The sequence below is a fragment of the Haplochromis burtoni genome, unplaced genomic scaffold (assembly GCF_018398535.1).
Source record: "Haplochromis burtoni strain Fernald_Lab_line unplaced genomic scaffold, NCSU_Asbu1 Contig_11, whole genome shotgun sequence".
NCBI classification, from domain to species: Eukaryota; Metazoa; Chordata; class Actinopteri; order Cichliformes; family Cichlidae; genus Haplochromis; species Haplochromis burtoni.
This window is the reverse complement of record NW_024582372.1, coordinates 4,089,698-4,107,681: the sequence shown is the minus strand read 5'-3', so window position 1 is coordinate 4,107,681 and position 17,984 is coordinate 4,089,698. Positions and strand designations below refer to the sequence as shown.

At 39.0% G+C, this 17,984-nt stretch overlaps 1 protein-coding gene across 9 annotated transcripts in view; it reads left to right on the top strand.

The window, feature by feature from the left end:
• The window catches only part of esrrga (estrogen-related receptor gamma a), a 162,220-nt gene extending 145,436 nt beyond the window's left edge, over positions 1-16,784 (top strand). For all 9 annotated transcript variants that reach the window (XM_042214267.1, XM_014340141.2, XM_042214261.1 and 6 more), the window contains 3 exons: positions 6,694-6,800; positions 6,967-7,129; positions 11,111-16,784. In XM_042214267.1, the coding sequence (XP_042070201.1) occupies positions 6,694-6,800; positions 6,967-7,129; positions 11,111-11,355 (515 nt within the window). In that variant the 3' untranslated portion in view covers positions 11,356-16,784. The remainder of the gene's footprint in view (positions 1-6,693; positions 6,801-6,966; positions 7,130-11,110) is intronic.
• Positions 16,785-17,984: the final 1,200 nt, after the last annotated feature.

Here is a 17,984-nt window from a genome sequence, read left to right as displayed (position 1 = left end):
TATATATATATGTCATGTGTTCCTTATTCTTTTACTAAATGTTGAAATCAAGTACAGATAAAATATGGCATTTATAGCATTTAATTCTTCATTGTTAACAAAGTTGAGCCTCAATCTCACATAGTATTCAGCAAAACATGAAAGAAACAAAAGAAACAATGAATGCTATGAATATTTCCTTCAGTACTGTCATTTTTAAAAGTCTCTAAACCCGTTTTAACAGTGTTTTAATTGAAAAATACTACAAAGAATAGAACAGATCCTTTTTTTCCCACATATGTATGGTCAGGTTGAATTTGATACCAGTCACAAGAAAGGAAGGAAAATTTCTGTATTATAAAAACACACACACACACACATTTGGTGGATTATTTCACAGCTTATCTACTTAATTCATAACAGGACAGTAACATGACTGTGTATAAAAAGAGCACCACAGAGTTGGCAAATTGTTCAATGGTTTAAGAAAAAAAAGAAGAAAAAGAAGAGGAAAAACGTGGCATTTTGTGGCTTGATTTTGAACACTCTTGAAGACCATTAAGCACTATTATTGCTGCTTGTATAGGAGCATTGAAATCTTCTTATGCAAGGTCCAAAATTTTGGATTCAAATAATTTGGATCAGGCTTGGCTGACTGAGGTTTAGGTGAAAAGGTTTTTTTGTTGTTGTTTTTAGTTTTTACAACTTTTGAATGTTGGTTGTTATGGGATAAAGATATGAGGTGGCTTGTTATCAATGCACAATTCGAGCGCTTGATCCATATGTAACCTGCTGTGAAGGCACCAATAACAGTTGCAGGGAATTTTTTCACATTTTGCAGCAACCGTCACCTGAACGTCACAAGCTTATTAGAGCTGAGAGTTGAAAGGTCAAGGTCACTGCAAGATCCAGAAAAACAGATACTTAAGTAACTTAAGAATTCATACACTAATATCACATTTTATATTTATATTTTATATTGAAAAGGTCAAATGTGAACTTCAATTTGGAATCATGAATTCTTCATTGCAGTTACATTACAGACAATGTGATTCTGAGCAGGCATGGATTTAAACTACCACACGAGTTTGATGCAGTGACATAATTTTGACAGTGTAAGATATGGCTTGACTTGTGCGCTTAAATTGCACTTCCATATAATGTCATATCTAAACATGATGTTTTGATAGACCAAATAGCCGGACACATATGTGCGTAGGTGAGTATGTGTCCTGTGTGCGAGTGTGTCTTTAAGCCCCTCTAAATTAGCTGGTTCTCTGGGTAGATTTGTTTCCATCTCGTTGCGCATCTCTGTGTAATTGGGTCAGCTGGTGGATGTGTGTTCATTTGTGTGTGTGTGTGTGACAGCATTTGCCAGTGTGTATCTCGTGTGCGTATATCTTGTGTGTGTTGTTTCAGCTTGGCCAAAGCCATCACAGGGGGTCCGTGTTCATTTTGGCCGGCGTCTGGCCGTATGGTACAGAACAGTTTGAGATGTACGCACGCACACATACACAAACGCACGCGTACAAAACACCACAAGGGAGCACTTGCATTGCACAGCATGCAACAATGTGCACACATTTAAACACAAACACATACAGAAAGTGGAATGAGTGAGCGCACGGGAGCCACATAACACAGTGTGCATACAGAACAACACACACACGCAGGGTAGCGATGTGCTGGTAACTGTGGGAAACTTCACGTGTCCTCATGCAATCTCTATCTCAGTGGGCCAGTAGACTTAAATCTGTCCCCTGCAGAACACAATACGTGCACATGCTGAACATAGACAATCCACTATTCCCTCGTCACCAACAAAGCACAACTTGTTGGTAACAGAAAACAGTTAGCAACGCAGTTCTCGCTCAAGAAAGATTCGCTACACTATGTCAGATTATGGTGAATATGCACAATTTGGCATTCTTTTTGAAAAGAAATAGCTATGTCTCCAATTTTCAGCAGTTATTAAGATAACATTTTTTTATTTTACGTGACCTTCTCTTTGTTTTGCATAGGTTTACACTGTTGCTCCAGTGTTGGATAGCACATTGTCTACACTGGCGTTACATCATTTGGGTTTCTTTTTACACATTTGTTGAATGATGAGCTTTAGGTCATGACTCCCTAATTGCAGGGAAACACTTTTTGCAACTTGAAGGCAGTTTTCTTAAGTCTGTGAATTGTTTCTATAACATGGATGTTTCCTTTTAAATTTGTCCTGAGGCAATGATTCAAAAGGATCATTTGAATCACAATAAGCAAGTGTTAAGCACATTCAAGGGCCACTGCAAGACTACAGAAGGACAACGGATACAAAGCTATTTGTAACCCAATGGGACTTTTTAAAAGACACTCTGATACCAGAGCACTCAAATATTCGCCAGCATGAACTATTTTTGAAAGAAAGTCAGAAAGTTTAAGGAAAACTGAATTTCATTTTACATGACAACACTTAAGAAGAGTTAAATTAGTTTCCATATTCAATCATTCTATAATTCTCAGGTGATTATTTTTTTTTTTGGGGGGGGGGGGGTGAATTGTGTATAAAATACACCTGGTCCTCCTGGTCAATATTTAAGTAATACACACGGCTGGTCTGCAATTTGGCCTATTTTGTCCAGGGCTTTAAATCTATTCATTCTCACCAGGACACAGACCCTCTTATGCTCAATTTAGAAAATAAAATCAAGTTAATTCAACAATAAACTTGTTTTATATGTATTTTTTTTGTATTAATTATGCAGATATTATTCAAAGTGGAGCCCCACACAAAATGATCTTTAAAAAATGTAAAAGAATTGTCAGAGAACCTTTCAAAACTACATTATATATTCAAGCTATTAAGTCTGCTTGATTAGAGCTCAAAATTGTTCGCCTGTTTTGCTTCTATGGACAAAAAGACACACACAAAAAAAATCAAGACACCGCCACTTAAATGGAAAGTGTCCCATTTAACCTCTTAAGCCCCAACGCCCCCTGATATGGGGGCAAAAGGCAGGAGATGAGTTAGGCTTGGGGCTAAAGAGGTTAACCTGGGTTACAGGATGTGAATACTAGTCATGCGTTAATAACTGGTTACCAGATCACCATCACAACTGGTTTTCACACCTGTCAGAATACAGGCGCGGAGAATAGGCATGTTGATACTTCAGTTGTTGAAGATGTACATTGCCGTCATCATACAAATACACCAACTCATATGCGCGTACACTTCTCACTTCACTTCTGTATATACACAAGTATATGGGCACCCATAAGCGTCACAGTCTCTTCTCACTGGTTTCCATTTGCCCTGTAACCATGCGAAAACAAATATAGGCCTCTTAGATATGTGTGTTCGTGTGCATCTATGGAGCAACTGGGGCATGAGAGAGGGCTATCTTATGTGTGTGTGTGTCTGTGTTAGACTGTTGTGCAGTCTCGGGTGTAAACGTGCAGTCAGGACTCATTTGGCAGACAAACAGGCCGCAGGGTGGCTAGGGAATCGACGTGTGTTTGTGGGTGTGTTTGTTTTTTATGCGGGTATCTGATAGAGAAAAGGGAAAAGGAAAGAGTGCACAAGCAAGAGGTAGAGGTTAAGTTTGCATGACTGCACTGTAGCCTCTTTCTGTCAGTGCACACACATAAGTGCATCTGTACCGTCATAGGTTTGTTCTACTGTAGCAGACCACCTAAACACAAATACTAACTATAGATAAGATTAATATCCAGCCCAAAGCTTGGTGTTACCAGATGGAAGCAGTTATCCAGTAATAATTTTATACGGTGCTGTTTGAAGTTCTTGCCGATATTTTTTAGGCAAATATTTCAACTTTGTTGCAAACGGCAAACAACATCGACACAAACACACTCATGCTAACTCACACAGTATGAGATGCCTTATCAACAATGGGCAGAAAGGAAATGTAATTAGAACCAAATAAGAAACCTTCTTTTGTCAAGTGAAATCACAGGTATGAAAGAAAGGTCTCCACCCCTCCCACTACCACCACTGCCGCCCTTCTTTCTAACAACTCACCCCCTTTTACTTTCTTCTCTCTTCCAACTCACTCTTTCTGATACACTCTCTCTCCCTCTCTCTCTCTCTTCCCATCAATATCTCTCTCTCTCTCTCTCTCCATCATCAGCACTAAATTCCCATTGATGTTTCTTTTCTTCTGTTGTATCGATTGCTTCATGAGAAGGAGGGGAGGAATGTAGGAAGGGAAGAAGGGAAAGATGGCGTTATCTGTTAATTAATTTGTCCTGAAGCCGGCCGCCTATTAATCAGACAGATAAGAGGCATTGGATGGCTGAACGGCGCAGACAGGCTGGTGGGGAGGGAAGAGGGAGAGGTACACACACCAACGTACACACACAAACACAGACAGAGATACGCATGCAGAGTCCCGTGGAAACATGTATGGGAATGTATGCATACACACGGAATGCAAATATGCTGATGAGTTATGTACAAATGTGCAGTTTAAGCACACATATATTCACACAAGGACAAAAAAAATTTCACACACTGCACAAATCTGCTCACACACGCAGACACCATCCTGATAAAAATCATTGATGTGCCTCAATAAGAAAAGCTGCACTTTCAGCTCAATAAATTAATCACTGTGGTTTTAATTATTGGTGTTTCCTGTGTGTGTGTGTGTGTGTGTGTGTGTGTGTGTGTGTGTGTGTGTGTGTGTGTGTGTGTGTGTGTGTGTTGCACACATCTGTACACCTTATGTATCATTAGGAGGATAGAGGACTATGCAAACAGCACTGTTAATATACAGACACTTTCCATATGAAGTTGACATTCACGGTATATTTGTGTACATGTGATTCAGTGTGTATTCTTGCATTTGTATGTATGTGCCCACTTCTTGAGCCTTGTGTGCTCCTGTTGGTCCTGGACCAGATGCCACCAGAGGTAAGTGTGCGCAAATTGATGGAAATCTTAGTTCTGCCCTGAACACCTGAGTACCGAAAACACACACAAAGACAATTTAAAACCCACAACCAGTGACACCATTAAATGATATTAACCCCTCACTCATCTCGCCTTCTCTTCACTTGACCCCAGGGTTGAACAGATTCAATAAGTGTATGTGTGTTAATTTTAGCAATGCCAGTGCATATTTCCCCAGCCCACAATGAGTGGTGAAGTCCTAAGTACCCCCTAAAGACATCTGCCTCTGTGAATAAGGTGTGTGTGTGCGTGTGTGTGTGTGCACGAAGACCCCCCCTTAAGAAATTCACCTCTAATCCCTTCTGATGATTTCATTAAGTAGAAGAAGACACTGCCAGTTGGCAGTGATACTGCTCCCTTCACTGTGCCGTGTGTGAGTGTGCACGTAAGAGTGTGCGCACGTGTGTGTGTGTGTGTGTGTGTGTGTGTGTGTGTGTGTGTGTATCAATCATACACATTTGGATTCTTTCCAGTTTGTTTCTATGCGTTCATGTTTATGTGTATGTGATATGAAGTGTGTGTTAAGAAATGTTAACAGTTGTAGATTGAATGAATTAGAGCGCATTACAAACAACAATAGCCTGCAACCTGGACATAATGAGACGCCTGCCATTACCAATCAACAAACTGTGAGATAAGAGCCCCTAATGTACATGCATGCCCAAAATACCAACACACACTCTGGCGCACCTAACATCTCAAGAGGAGGTTCTTCGCAGCAGATGTTACTGAAGAAATAGCTTCCTTCGCATCTGCCTGCTTCTCCTGGCATGATGCTTCACTCCAACACACATACACAAACACACAGTGGAGGGCTGCAGCGAGGTCTGACAGGTGTGCTTGCATGGCAAACTGTCTTTGCCTTGCCTATGAAGGCTCACGCTCACAAACACACACACACAGGCAGACAGGCAGGTGTGAATGGACAGGTGTGTGAGGAGAGGACAGCTGTGAAGAAAGGTGTGAGCAGGCAGGTGTTCCATTAAAGAGACAGACAGAAAGAGAAAGACTAAGAGGGATGGACCGCAAGTGAAGTGAGTGTAATCAAGAGATATGGCATGAGGAAGCAAAAACATCGCAATCAAAAAGCATCAAGCAGAAATATGAATCGTGTGTGTACTCACTGTCTGAAAAGAAATGAGTGAATGAAAGAAAGGTGAAAAGAGGTTCACAGTCATAGACAGACACTGATAGGTAAAAAGGAGGCAGACAGATATACGTAGACATAGGCAAATAGGCAGACATGGATTGACACTGAAGAAAGCAGGAGTTTTGAGGCCATAGCAGCAGTTAGTGTGTGTGTATTTGAGCGGCGTAACAGCGATGGCCAGCATTGATCCTTGGAAGTTGTGGCAGGGAAAGATAAGGCCCGCCTTTCCACAGAGAATAGCCCTGGGCATAAGAGGAAGAGGAGGAAGAGGAGAGGAAGTGGAGAACTCTAGTCAAGTGGATGGATTGAGGTTAGCCAAGAAGAGAGTGAAGCAGAGTCTTGAACCTTATACTAGCTCAAACACCTTTTAAACACAGCTGTTTTATTGCTTTTGAGTTATTTCTGCTTTAAAAAATAAATAAATCCCAAAACAAAACCCACGTTAGAAAAACACACAGGATGCATTTTCCTCTTCGCAAAGGTTATATTTACTGAATTTTATTTTCTTTCTGAAAGATAGACTCCTTAACTCTTTGGTTTGTTCGGGTGGAAAAATTAAATTAACAATCTATGCTCTTGCTTTTCTTTTTGTCTCAATGTTTACCAGGTTTTTCCACGCTGTCTCTGGCAGACCAGATGAGTCTCCTACAGAGTGCATGGATGGAAATCCTGATCCTACGCGTTGTCTACCGTTCACTGCCCTTTGAAGACAAGGTAAGCCTGTTTGTTTCTTGGGCTCAAGTGGCCACCTCTCGTAATGCATAACTCTAAACCGTAATGCAATCTATCCAAAGGGACTGACTTATTTTTGGAGTCATTCTCAAGTGGACATTTAAGAACATGCCAGTAAATCCAGTTCTTCTGTTTTGTCTCTTTGTAGTTGGTGTATGCTGAGGACTACATAATGGACGAGGACCAGTCGAAATTAGCTGGACTTCTGGACCTGAACAATGCCATCCTTCAGCTGGTGAAGAAATATAAATCTATGAAACTAGAGAAGGAGGAATTTGTCACTCTCAAGGCCATTGCTTTGGCTAACTCAGGTTGGAATTTGTTCACTCTCGGCTGATATTTTTGTCTGTCTCCACATCTGTGTTTTACTGGTGGAAGAGTTAATCCTAGGATTCCCAATCCCATGGGGCTCATTTGAGCTGAACTATCAGAGGACCGATTTCAGTATTCTGCATTCAAACAAACACACAACTGTGACGCAACCATGTTAACACATACTCTACTAGTCAAAAGTGTGTCAAATACTGTATGCATACATAGAAAAACACATGCTCAGTGCAAAAATAAAAACGTGTTTTTTAGTTGAACCTCACCACAACACAACGTGCCAATCCTTTTTGCAATTAGCATAGTCGTCTCTTCAGATGCCTGTTAAATAAGGTGAAATCATTAGAACCCAAAATCTGTCGATAAGGCCCCCTCTCTGATGTGTCCAGCTGCATCGACAGCTGACTGACACACGCGCACACACACGCACTCTCTCGCACACACACGCCTTCTTCCTCCCATGACCCGTCTTTTGAACTTTGTCTTGGAAGCTGGCCAGCTCTTCAGTACTCTTTAATTACAAGGGGGGAGCTGTCAATACAATGTGTTTAAATGGGAGAATGCAACGGGAGAGCTTTGAATAAGGAGGGAGGGGCCTTTTGTTCTGGTTGTGCCACTAAAGGCACGCATACACATCTTTACATCCATAAATGTTCCTAAACTTTCAAAAAACAAACATCTGGTTATTAGCACTCAGTGAAACATTTGTGTGTGCCATTGAAAAATGTTTGCTTACACACATACTTAGATACTGCTCTGCACATGCAGAAAATATTGACATGTTGTTCCTGTGGGCTTTGTGTGACAATCAATCTCTTGCCGCTGCTTGTGTGTGTGCATTTGTGTCCATCCATGTATGTGTTTCAGTTATTCTCTGAATACTGCTTACTGGAAGTTAAGGAAATTTATTGGTTATTTCAGCTGGACAACAGAGTTAAGAATCATTATTATTTGGCAAACATCCAGTACATGGACAGGAAAATCTAATAGTAACAATATTTCATTGTTTTACAAAAGGAAATGGTGCTGACATTAGTCACAATGGCTCATTCAGCGATATTCTTTATTTTCCATATTAATTTAATGCTCCCATCTATTATATATCACAAAATACCGTCAAAGTGCAAGAAAACATCTTTCGCGGGGCTTTATATTCAGCTATAATATTTTGAACTGTTCCTCTACATGTAAAGGCTCATTGTTTGCATAGGATTTTATCAACACATACCTTTGGTTTATTTTTGTAATTGCCTTTTTGTTTTCTTAATGTTCCATTTCGACACTGGCATGACGTGAATTTACTGGCCATGTAAACGGCCAGCTACAGCATGCTCTTCATTATGATGGAAATGTCAGGTTAGTAAACTCTGTCAAAAGCAGACATTGCTCTTAAGAAAATTCACATTTGAAATCGTCATTCTTTTAACTAATTGAAATTGAAATAGCTGACAGCCAAATAAGAACTTTGTATCATTGCCCAGACTCTCGAAATGCTCTTCAAGACAACAGAATGCTAGCATTAGCATTTTGAAGGGCACTGACACTAATTAATTCACAGGATGCTAATTGTGCATTAATGAAGCCAAGCCTTAAGAAATGTTAGCAAACGTGCCCCACATGTAAAGAAAGCTAAACTAGCCATGGGAAACAGGAGGCACATGTGGGGGTATGTGATTGTGTGTGTGTGTGTGTGTGTGTGTGTGTGTGTGTGTGTGTGTGTGTGTGTGTGATTCATTTATGTGCGACTGTGAATTGTGAGTTCCATGTTAACATGTTCGCTTTAACAGCCTTATGTACTTGTGCTCATTAACGTCTGCTGTTTTACTTGTGAGTTTACTGCGGGTCACAGCACAGGCAGAAGCCATGTCTACCAGCTTAAATACTAAACGCACAATGCTAATCAAAAACAACGTGAAACTCATTAAACTGCAGTTTAGCTTCTGCCTATTCACTGCACAGCCCATTACAAATTCAAAAAAAAGAAGAAAGGGTTGGGGGGGGGGGGGGGGTCTCCTCCATTCTGTATGACATTAGCAGTCAATACTAATGTCATAATGACTTTATGGAATAAGTCTATATTTACAAAGTGGTACTGTATAAGTAAAAGTTAAATATATGGTCATATTCTGTATATACAAAAAGAAATATCAACTTAACCTTAAACTTCGTTCCCCTGCCTCATCAATACCGTTAACCACTAAGGAAAATATCATCACAGAGAAAAGTTTCTAAAAGACTCAGACCAGTGGACCACAAGTAGAATATCTGAGGACCAGTAGAAGCTGATTTTTCTATTGATCCTCACAGAATCCGACCCACTGACCAGTCTGGTCCTGCATACTGATGCATGCATTATACTCGATAGATCCAGCTTAGTGTATTTGATTGTGCTAGTCCAATTGTGTGCACATCTGTGTGTATGTGGCTTTGCAGGCACATTTTATGTTGATTTTATTTCTCTGAACAATATAATTTATATATTTCATACTTGTTCCAATTCCCATCTGTGCACGTGGATGATGTGAGCATGTGTGCCTGGGAAAGCTAGTGTGTTTAACAAGTACCCAGTGGGAAGTATTTGGTTGAACTGCAATATCCTTCGCTAAAAGCTTCCACCAATGGCAGGCAACAAAAGCACATACACAACACGAGACCTCCAAACGGCTAAAATGCTTCTGCTTAGGAGTATATGCATGTAGTTTAACCACTTGTATAACTGACTTTACAGATGTAAAAAAGTAAACATATAAAAGTGAAGTGTATAGCACACAGTGGACTTAGAAGGTCATTACAAAAGATCATACTGTGTTAATGTAGAACTCCACGCAGCTGACAGAGCTTACATGGAGAGCAGGCATCAGACTGTGTCATCCTTTCTGTCCACACCTGCAATGTCTGTGTGTGTCTTTACACACCCAATCATATGTCTAAGCAAATCAAATGTTTTGTAGGTGTGTGTGGGGGTGGTGTTGTTGGTAGGTGAGTGGGGGAGCGAGCTATCAATAGTTGTCTTGTGATTATTATTTAACATGCATGTAGCCATTGATCGTAGACATTGATCGGAGGTTGGGAGCTAAAGGCCAGCTCACATTAAGACCTTGCCTCCCTTAGGGGCAATATGGAGCATTATTATTGAGGGACATCATCGGGCTTTACTGCCACTGCTAAAACACACCTTACATGCCAGCTCAAAGAGAGATTACAGATGTGTGCAACCGCATACTCCTTCAACTCCCTCCAGCACCACCATATCACCCCCTACACACACAGACACACACAAACTCTCATGTGTTCCTTCATCTCTTGATCATTCTACAAGTCTGTCTGTTTTTTTCTCCACCCACTTGTCTCTTTGTCTGGCCATTCATCACTCCCACAGATTTGCACTTTGAAGGGAGGGAATAAAGGGAATATATAAACCCTGTTTTTGGATTGCTTTTTGAATCTTTGTGTGTTTAAAAGTGCTAAGGAATAGGGCTACATTTGTAACTGTTCCTTTAATGCCACTAAATCAGATTTTTGCTAAATGCACAAAGTATTTCTGCACTATTTACAGTAGGCATGGAAATCATGAGTCAATAGAATTTATATTGATAGTATTTTCAGCCTGCACCTGCGATGCTCAGGAATATTTTCACTTTGTTTCTGCGTAGATGTTTAGTTTAATCTTTAGCACTTCTCTCCCCTCACTCACAGCAGACAATGGTGGCACGGATACAAATCTACACTGCTGAAAACATCTCAGAGAGTTGTGGGAGAGTTTTGCAGGATCTGCTGCACATTAGCAGGCTTGACTTACTTTTAAAAAGTCCACTTTTTCATGCAATATTTCTTTTTTATCAACAGCAACAAAACAGTTATGTCACATTTCCCACTTTGGTTGAAATACAGTTCAGTAGATGTGGATATTATTATACAAAATACTTCAAATTTTTAGTCATACATTGTCTGTCCTCTTACTCCAGACTCCATGCATATTGAAGATGTGGATGCAGTACAGAAGCTCCAGGATGTGCTTCACGAGGCCCTGCAGGACTACGAGGCTTCCCAGCACCAGGAGGATCCCCGTCGGGCAGGCAAGCTGCTCATGACCCTCCCCTTGCTCCGCCAGACCTCCACCAAGGCTGTGCAACACTTCTACAGCATCAAGCAGGATGGCAAAGTCCCAATGCACAAACTCTTTTTGGAGCTGCTGGAAGCCAAGGTCTGAGGACAGGGACTAGATGGAAGGACAGCTAGAGTCTGATCCACCTGGGCTTCAACTCGAACTCTGAACATCAACTTTGAATGACCTCTTGCTCTTTTACGCGCACTCTCACAGATACATGCACACACACACTCAGACACACACACACAGAAATATGAAGTTTGTCTGCTGACACATCTCCCTATAAATAGACGCTATCCAGACCTCTCACCTGAACTTGAAACACCACGTCTTTGACAAAAGGGTGTTGACTTGATGATCTTTTTTGGAGGAAGACGGTGACAGACTGTGTAACTCCCATTTATCAATGGAAGACGATATTTCCTAAGAGTAACTTAACAGTTCTCGCAGTGACTCCAAACACTGACGATGACAAACACTTATGCATTTAATAACAATTAGGATGTTATTAATGACAAATGCTTAAATGAGGACACGTTTAAAAGACACTGAACAGTCTTCTTTTTAGCTCTGAGAGACTGTAAGACTGCACTCGTGTCTCCTTTCCCCCTCCTGTTTCCCTCAGAGTTTTTTAGCGTTCAAGAAGAAGACAAGTGGACAAAAAACGAACACTTAGGAGGTGTTAATGACATTTATTGTTGAAGTACATGTACAATGAAATTTGAATCAATGGACAGAAAGAAAAGAAGAGGAGATTTGCCCTGCCAAAGAATGGAATCATCCATTCAGAGGATGCCAGCAAACTTTACTGTCATAACCCAAAACCATTTCTGTTTTGATCTGCCAGTGGTTTTCAGTCCTGGGCCTCAAGAGTACTGCTGGTTCTCTCTTCCTGTAATTATTAAATTGTTTTCTGGGTATTATGAAAACCAGCAGCGCTTAAGGTTTTACGGAAAAGCATTGGAAACAACTGCTTTAAACTCTTTCTGGTTCTCCCTAAATTCAATTTCCTGGTTTCCCATGACTCCCCCGCTTCAAGTACAACTTTACTGTTTGCTGTATTTGCTGACGACTGGTCATCCTGGCCTCTCAAACCTGTCTTGCCATAATATCAATGTCTGTTCACTTGGCAAAGCTAAAAATTGTTTCATATATTCTAACCACATGAGGTGTGATTAATTCGCAGAGTTTAAAAGTATACATATGACTTCTTAGTTGCTAACAACAGAATACAATTTGATTGAAACTTCATAAAATTGTCAAAGATACATGGCTAACAAACAAATGTGGGCTGAGTTCACATTCTGTGTATAGTGTATCATCGATGAAAAACACCTCTTGTGTTCAGACGTGTATTTGAACAATTTTTAGCAGTTTTGTGGCCCTGATTTGCAGCTCTTCACATACCAGTCAGTAGGGATTTAAGTCTATCAACGTGCCATTAGTAGTCCAACCCAAGCTCATTAGCCACACTCCAAAAACTCAAAAGTCTCACCTCTGTATTACCCTCCTCATCCCGTTGTGTTCACGACTACCAGCTCATCTCCTGTGTCAGTACAGAGATATTCTTGTGACTCATTCAGGGAGTGTAGGGGGAGCCGCAGTCACTCGGCGCAATTCAAACCAGAAGGAAAGGTGTGCTGACAAAACTGACTGAAGAATACGTATTGTTGCTTTAAAACTCCTCGATCTTTTTTCTTAATTTCTACCTTGAAAATAATCTTAGTGATGATACCAATATTAGGGTTGTAAATAATTGTCATCCTGTATATGACATATAACATGGCTTTGTTTTTGTTATTAATATTGTCTTCTTAAAACTGAATCAATCAATATGTCTTTCCTTTTTTCTATCAGCTTGACCACTTTCAGCAATTATCATATATATATATATATAAAAATATAACAAGTAATAATGTATTAACAAATCAGCGTTTATCTTAGAAACTCTGAGCAATAGTGGTTTTCAAGGAGGGGTTTGTGTATATGGACTAAGTCTGCAATATTAACATTACATGCCAGTCTTAAATTCGGGAGAAAGGGGGATGAGGATTTGGAGGAGAATGTGTAGCTTCTCCTTCTCTCTGTGTAACTTGCCATAAGCTATTAGATAACAGTCACTGGGCATTTCCTTTCATGACCGTTAAGAAGAAAAATACAACCCAGGAATCTATTCACTTAAAAGCTGTGTAAAGGTTGCAACTGGGAGAAGTAATACAAGCAAATAAAAACAAAAAGATCCAGCATCCAGTTTGCAATTATCACCTTCTGAAGTCCGCACCTTTCATGTGACCAGGCTTTTTTTGCATTGACATTTGATCCGATTGAACCAGGACAATTCTTGTAGTGAAAAAAACACTTAGATAGTACACAATTTTCTCTCATTTGTGGCTTGAGGTGCAATTCTTTTGGACATGTGACTGAGTGTGGGGACCATGAGAGTACCTTGACTAAATTTAAATCTTTGCTGAGGGGTACAATGGTGCTAGCAAAATCAAAATGTCCTGTTACCTCACTACCCCATTTCCTGAAACACTTGATTTTTTTTGAGGAGTTGAAATTATTAAAGCTTTTAGCCTACGTACAACAATTACCGTATTATGTAATTTAAATCAACTTCTGTATAAATTGATCATGGGACGCTAATTACCTCAGCTGAATACAACAGTAATTTATATAATTTAACATTGATTATTTGTAAAAAAAAAAAAAAAAAGAATAGGTAATGTTGCTTGTTAAAAATTCTGACCCTTTCTGAATTTTAGACAAAAATGGAAACGCTGAGCTGACAGGCAGCTGTCTTACAAAGAGACACTGATTTTATGGTTAAGTAAAACTGCATACAGTGTGGTTGAGTTATCACAGCTTTAACAGGTAAAAAGTTGATGGATTTTTTTTAAATATATATATATATATATTTATGCACTTTCTAAAGCCAAGTAAGGATGCCAAAATGTGTATTTTACATGACAGCGTAATCTAATATAAAATGGCAACTTGTCACAGCTGAGGAGTGCTGCAGTTTAAAAGTAGTTGATCTCTAACATCACACTTTCAGTATCAGCCATCAGTATTATTAGTAAGGGGTATTTTCTCAGCCTTCTTAAACATTGTATATTGTAAATTATACAGATTATAATTCTAACATAAGACATTTTATTGGACACAAAATGAAAAAAAAATGGAAAAAAAATGTAGTTCAACCTGTGTGTTTCATGTTTGCTGTTTTTTCTATCAAGGAAAAAAAATCTCTCTTTGGTTCATCTCTTTTTCTTTTAGGTCTTTTTTTTATGTTTGAACTTTTTTCTCCTCTGATGAGTCCTCTAAGGCGTTGCTGTGTACTTTTTCTTGTGGTGATTCCCGTTCTTGTGCTGTGTGCTTCTTCTTTAGACAACACAGAGTAGAGTAGAGGCCATGTTGTCTGTCTGTCTGTCGGATCAGTCCGCCGGGGGTCTGGGCACCGGATTCTCTCACAATGAACCGAATCGTATATAAGGCTCTTCTGCTAGAAATTTAACTAGACCACCAGGATCAAATTACAGTATCCATCTTTACCAAACTATACATAAATAATTAAATATTTAGTATCTAAATGAAGAAACACCTTAACAAGTATTTAAAAAGGGATCATTTGTGTAACTTTCCTGTAGATTGAACAGTATATTGTATATCTTTAGGTTAAATAAAGCTGAAATGAAAAGGACATTTGAGTAATTCAGAACTGTAGGTGACTCTTTTTTGATAAACTCACTGTACATAACTGCCTTCCATACAGCTCAGCGAAGTCATTATCTTTGCTGTTTTCAGGCAAAAAGAGAAAATACTAAACCAATTTTTTTTTCGTCCCTGTTTCCTGGAAAATATCTTGCTTTACAATAGACAGTGAAAAACCTGTGTGGCTTGATGGGAAAGACATGTTCTAAGAAACATGTTTAATTAGCACTCGCTGCTGCTCTTTACCATATATTCATTGCATTGTGGGGCACCAGGTTTTGCAAAATTCATATTGAAACTCAAATTTTCCCCAACTTTAAATAACATGTGATTACCCTACCTGCTAAAAGAAATTTCTGGATCCATACGCTGTGATGCAAACACCATGATTTCAAATATTCTAGTGTTCAACAAAGGTTTTAACACATTTTTTAAAACATGATTATTCAGAAAAAAGGTTTCACAAGTAGGAATACGCAATATTTTTATGGTCAAGCTTCGAATTGCATAACAACAAATGTATTTTGATTGTAACATAGAAAAGTGTCCCCCTGGAAAAAGGGATGGAATTCATTACCACCAACTGTACATTATGCCACGTACAACAAATGGAAGAAAGGTGCTCTTTTTCTTACTCTTGTTTTCTGTTGCTGTTTATTTCTTTGTCAGTTGCCCAAAAATTGTGTGTACTCCTGAAACAATTCACTAAGAAAGATGTCAAGTGATTAATGCAAAGCTGAATCTGGTTAGTAACCACGTTTGACATTCATATTGAACGTGATTCACAATGATGCCATTTTATTTTGCTTACTGCTGTCATTTCAGATGACGAATGCTAAATTTGACCAGGAAAAATTTTTGGAAGGGAAACTATGTATTTTGTCCAGAGGTTTTGATGTAATCTGCTGCTCATAGCCACAATATGATTTAATTGTATGTTTTCTTCTTGTTAAAAAGCAATATTTTGAAGACTACAATTATGAGGCAAGTGTTGCACATGTCGGGTCATAGATCCAAATACTAAATAATCTATTAGAATGATTCTGTCATTAGTGTTAAAAAGGAAAGGCAAGGAGGAGGAAGGAGCAGCTGGGTTTTTGCAGAGCCACTGGTACAAACCATTTGAGCTGTTTTCACTTTGGACATCAAGTTATTGCTCTAATATGGATCAATTAGTTGAGACCACTTCACGTAAACAGTAGATTAGCTTGAACAGAATGATGACTTATTGAGCCACTGTAACAAAGCAGGTTTGTCCACTTTCCATGGCTGCCCCTGAAAATTGCACATAAACAGTGTTTATCTACAACTCTGCAGTGTATGGTCATTTAGTTGTATTTAGTCCCCAGGTGTAAAGGCCACCCGTGCTGCAGCTTACCCTGCAGCCTGAATTTGCAAACATGAAGAATATATTTAAGAAAGGGAGAAAGTTTGGGAACATTTGGATGAAGAGGAAGAACAAAAAGACCCTTGAGTGGTGAAGAAGAGTTGATGAAAGACGTCCCTGTAGTGTTATTTAAAAACATGTCCGTAGGTTTTAGATGTGCTTCACATCATTAAATGAGAAAAAAAAAAAAGACAAACAATTACCTGTATATTTTTGTGATGTGTATCATACAAGTGTGCTCAAACAATAATGTCCATTCGTGTAAATGTATTTATTTCACATTGTATATATTGTTCAATGCAAAAAGAGAGACCTATGATTCTGTAACTTAAACTACTATGGGTTAAAACATTACATGTGTTACTCCAGACTATGCCTTTCAGGATTATTACAGTAGAGCAATATCAATTAAAAACCAGGCTTCCAGTTTTGACATCTGTCTTGTGTCTGATTCCTGATTCTTAATCTTGTGTCTGTTCCTTGATTGTTTTATACACACAGCAACATGTGCATTTAAGCACGTAGACAGCCGAGCATCAGAATAAGGGAAGAAAGATTGATTTAAGTGAATTTCTACATGGCATGGTGGTGGGCACCAGACAGGTATATGAGTATTTTAGAAACTGCATATTTATTGAGATTTTACTACACAATCCTCTCTAGGGTTTATAGAAAATAGTCCAAAAAAATATCCAGTGAACCGCAGCTCCCTGGGCTTCAAGCTGATATGGAGGCAACAGTAACTCAAATAACTACTCATAACTTGTGACCAAGGTATGCAAAAGAGCATTTCTGAACAGTCAGCCTTGAAGTAGATAAACTACAGCAGCAGAAGACCACACTATATGCAACTAAGAACACTAAACTGAGGCTACAATTCACACAGTGTCACTAACATTTTGGTGGTGTTGCATCATGGATCTGCAGCCGACAAATCTGCAGCAACTGTGTGTTCTGTCTGCTGTCATGTCAATAAGGACTAAAATCTCTGAGGAATTTTTCCAGCACATTGTTCAATCTATATCATTAAAAATCTAATCTGTTATGAAGGTAAATCAGGATCCTCTAGTTACAAAAAGAAGTCTGGATGCCTAAAAATAAAAAAATCCCCCACTTCTCACTTCATTTATTTTCTCAGTAAACACTTTAAATGTAAGGTCTCAATCATAAGTTTATAGCCTTGTTTATAGAATAGAATAGAATAGAATAGAATAGAGTAGAATAGAATAGAATAGAATAGAATAGAATAGAATAGAATAGAATAGCCTTTTATTGTCATTGTACATCTACAACAAAAATATGGATGGTCCACACCAACTGTGCAGGAACAAAATTTAAATACTAAGACAGCATGAATAAATAACAAACAGGAGAAATATATACAATCAATTGGAATATATACAAAACAAGAAAAAGGGACACATTGGAGAACAAAGTGCTTGGAAGTAGTGTTAAGCCAAGCCTACTCATATTAGTAACTATGCATACACTAAGTCAGACCCACGGAGCATCTCGCCACACATTTTCTCTCTCTCTCCTTCTCTTTATTTATGAACAAGTGACGTATTCTCTCCACCTGTCTAAGCGACGCACACAGCATACATCCCTAGTTATACACAAACATCTATGG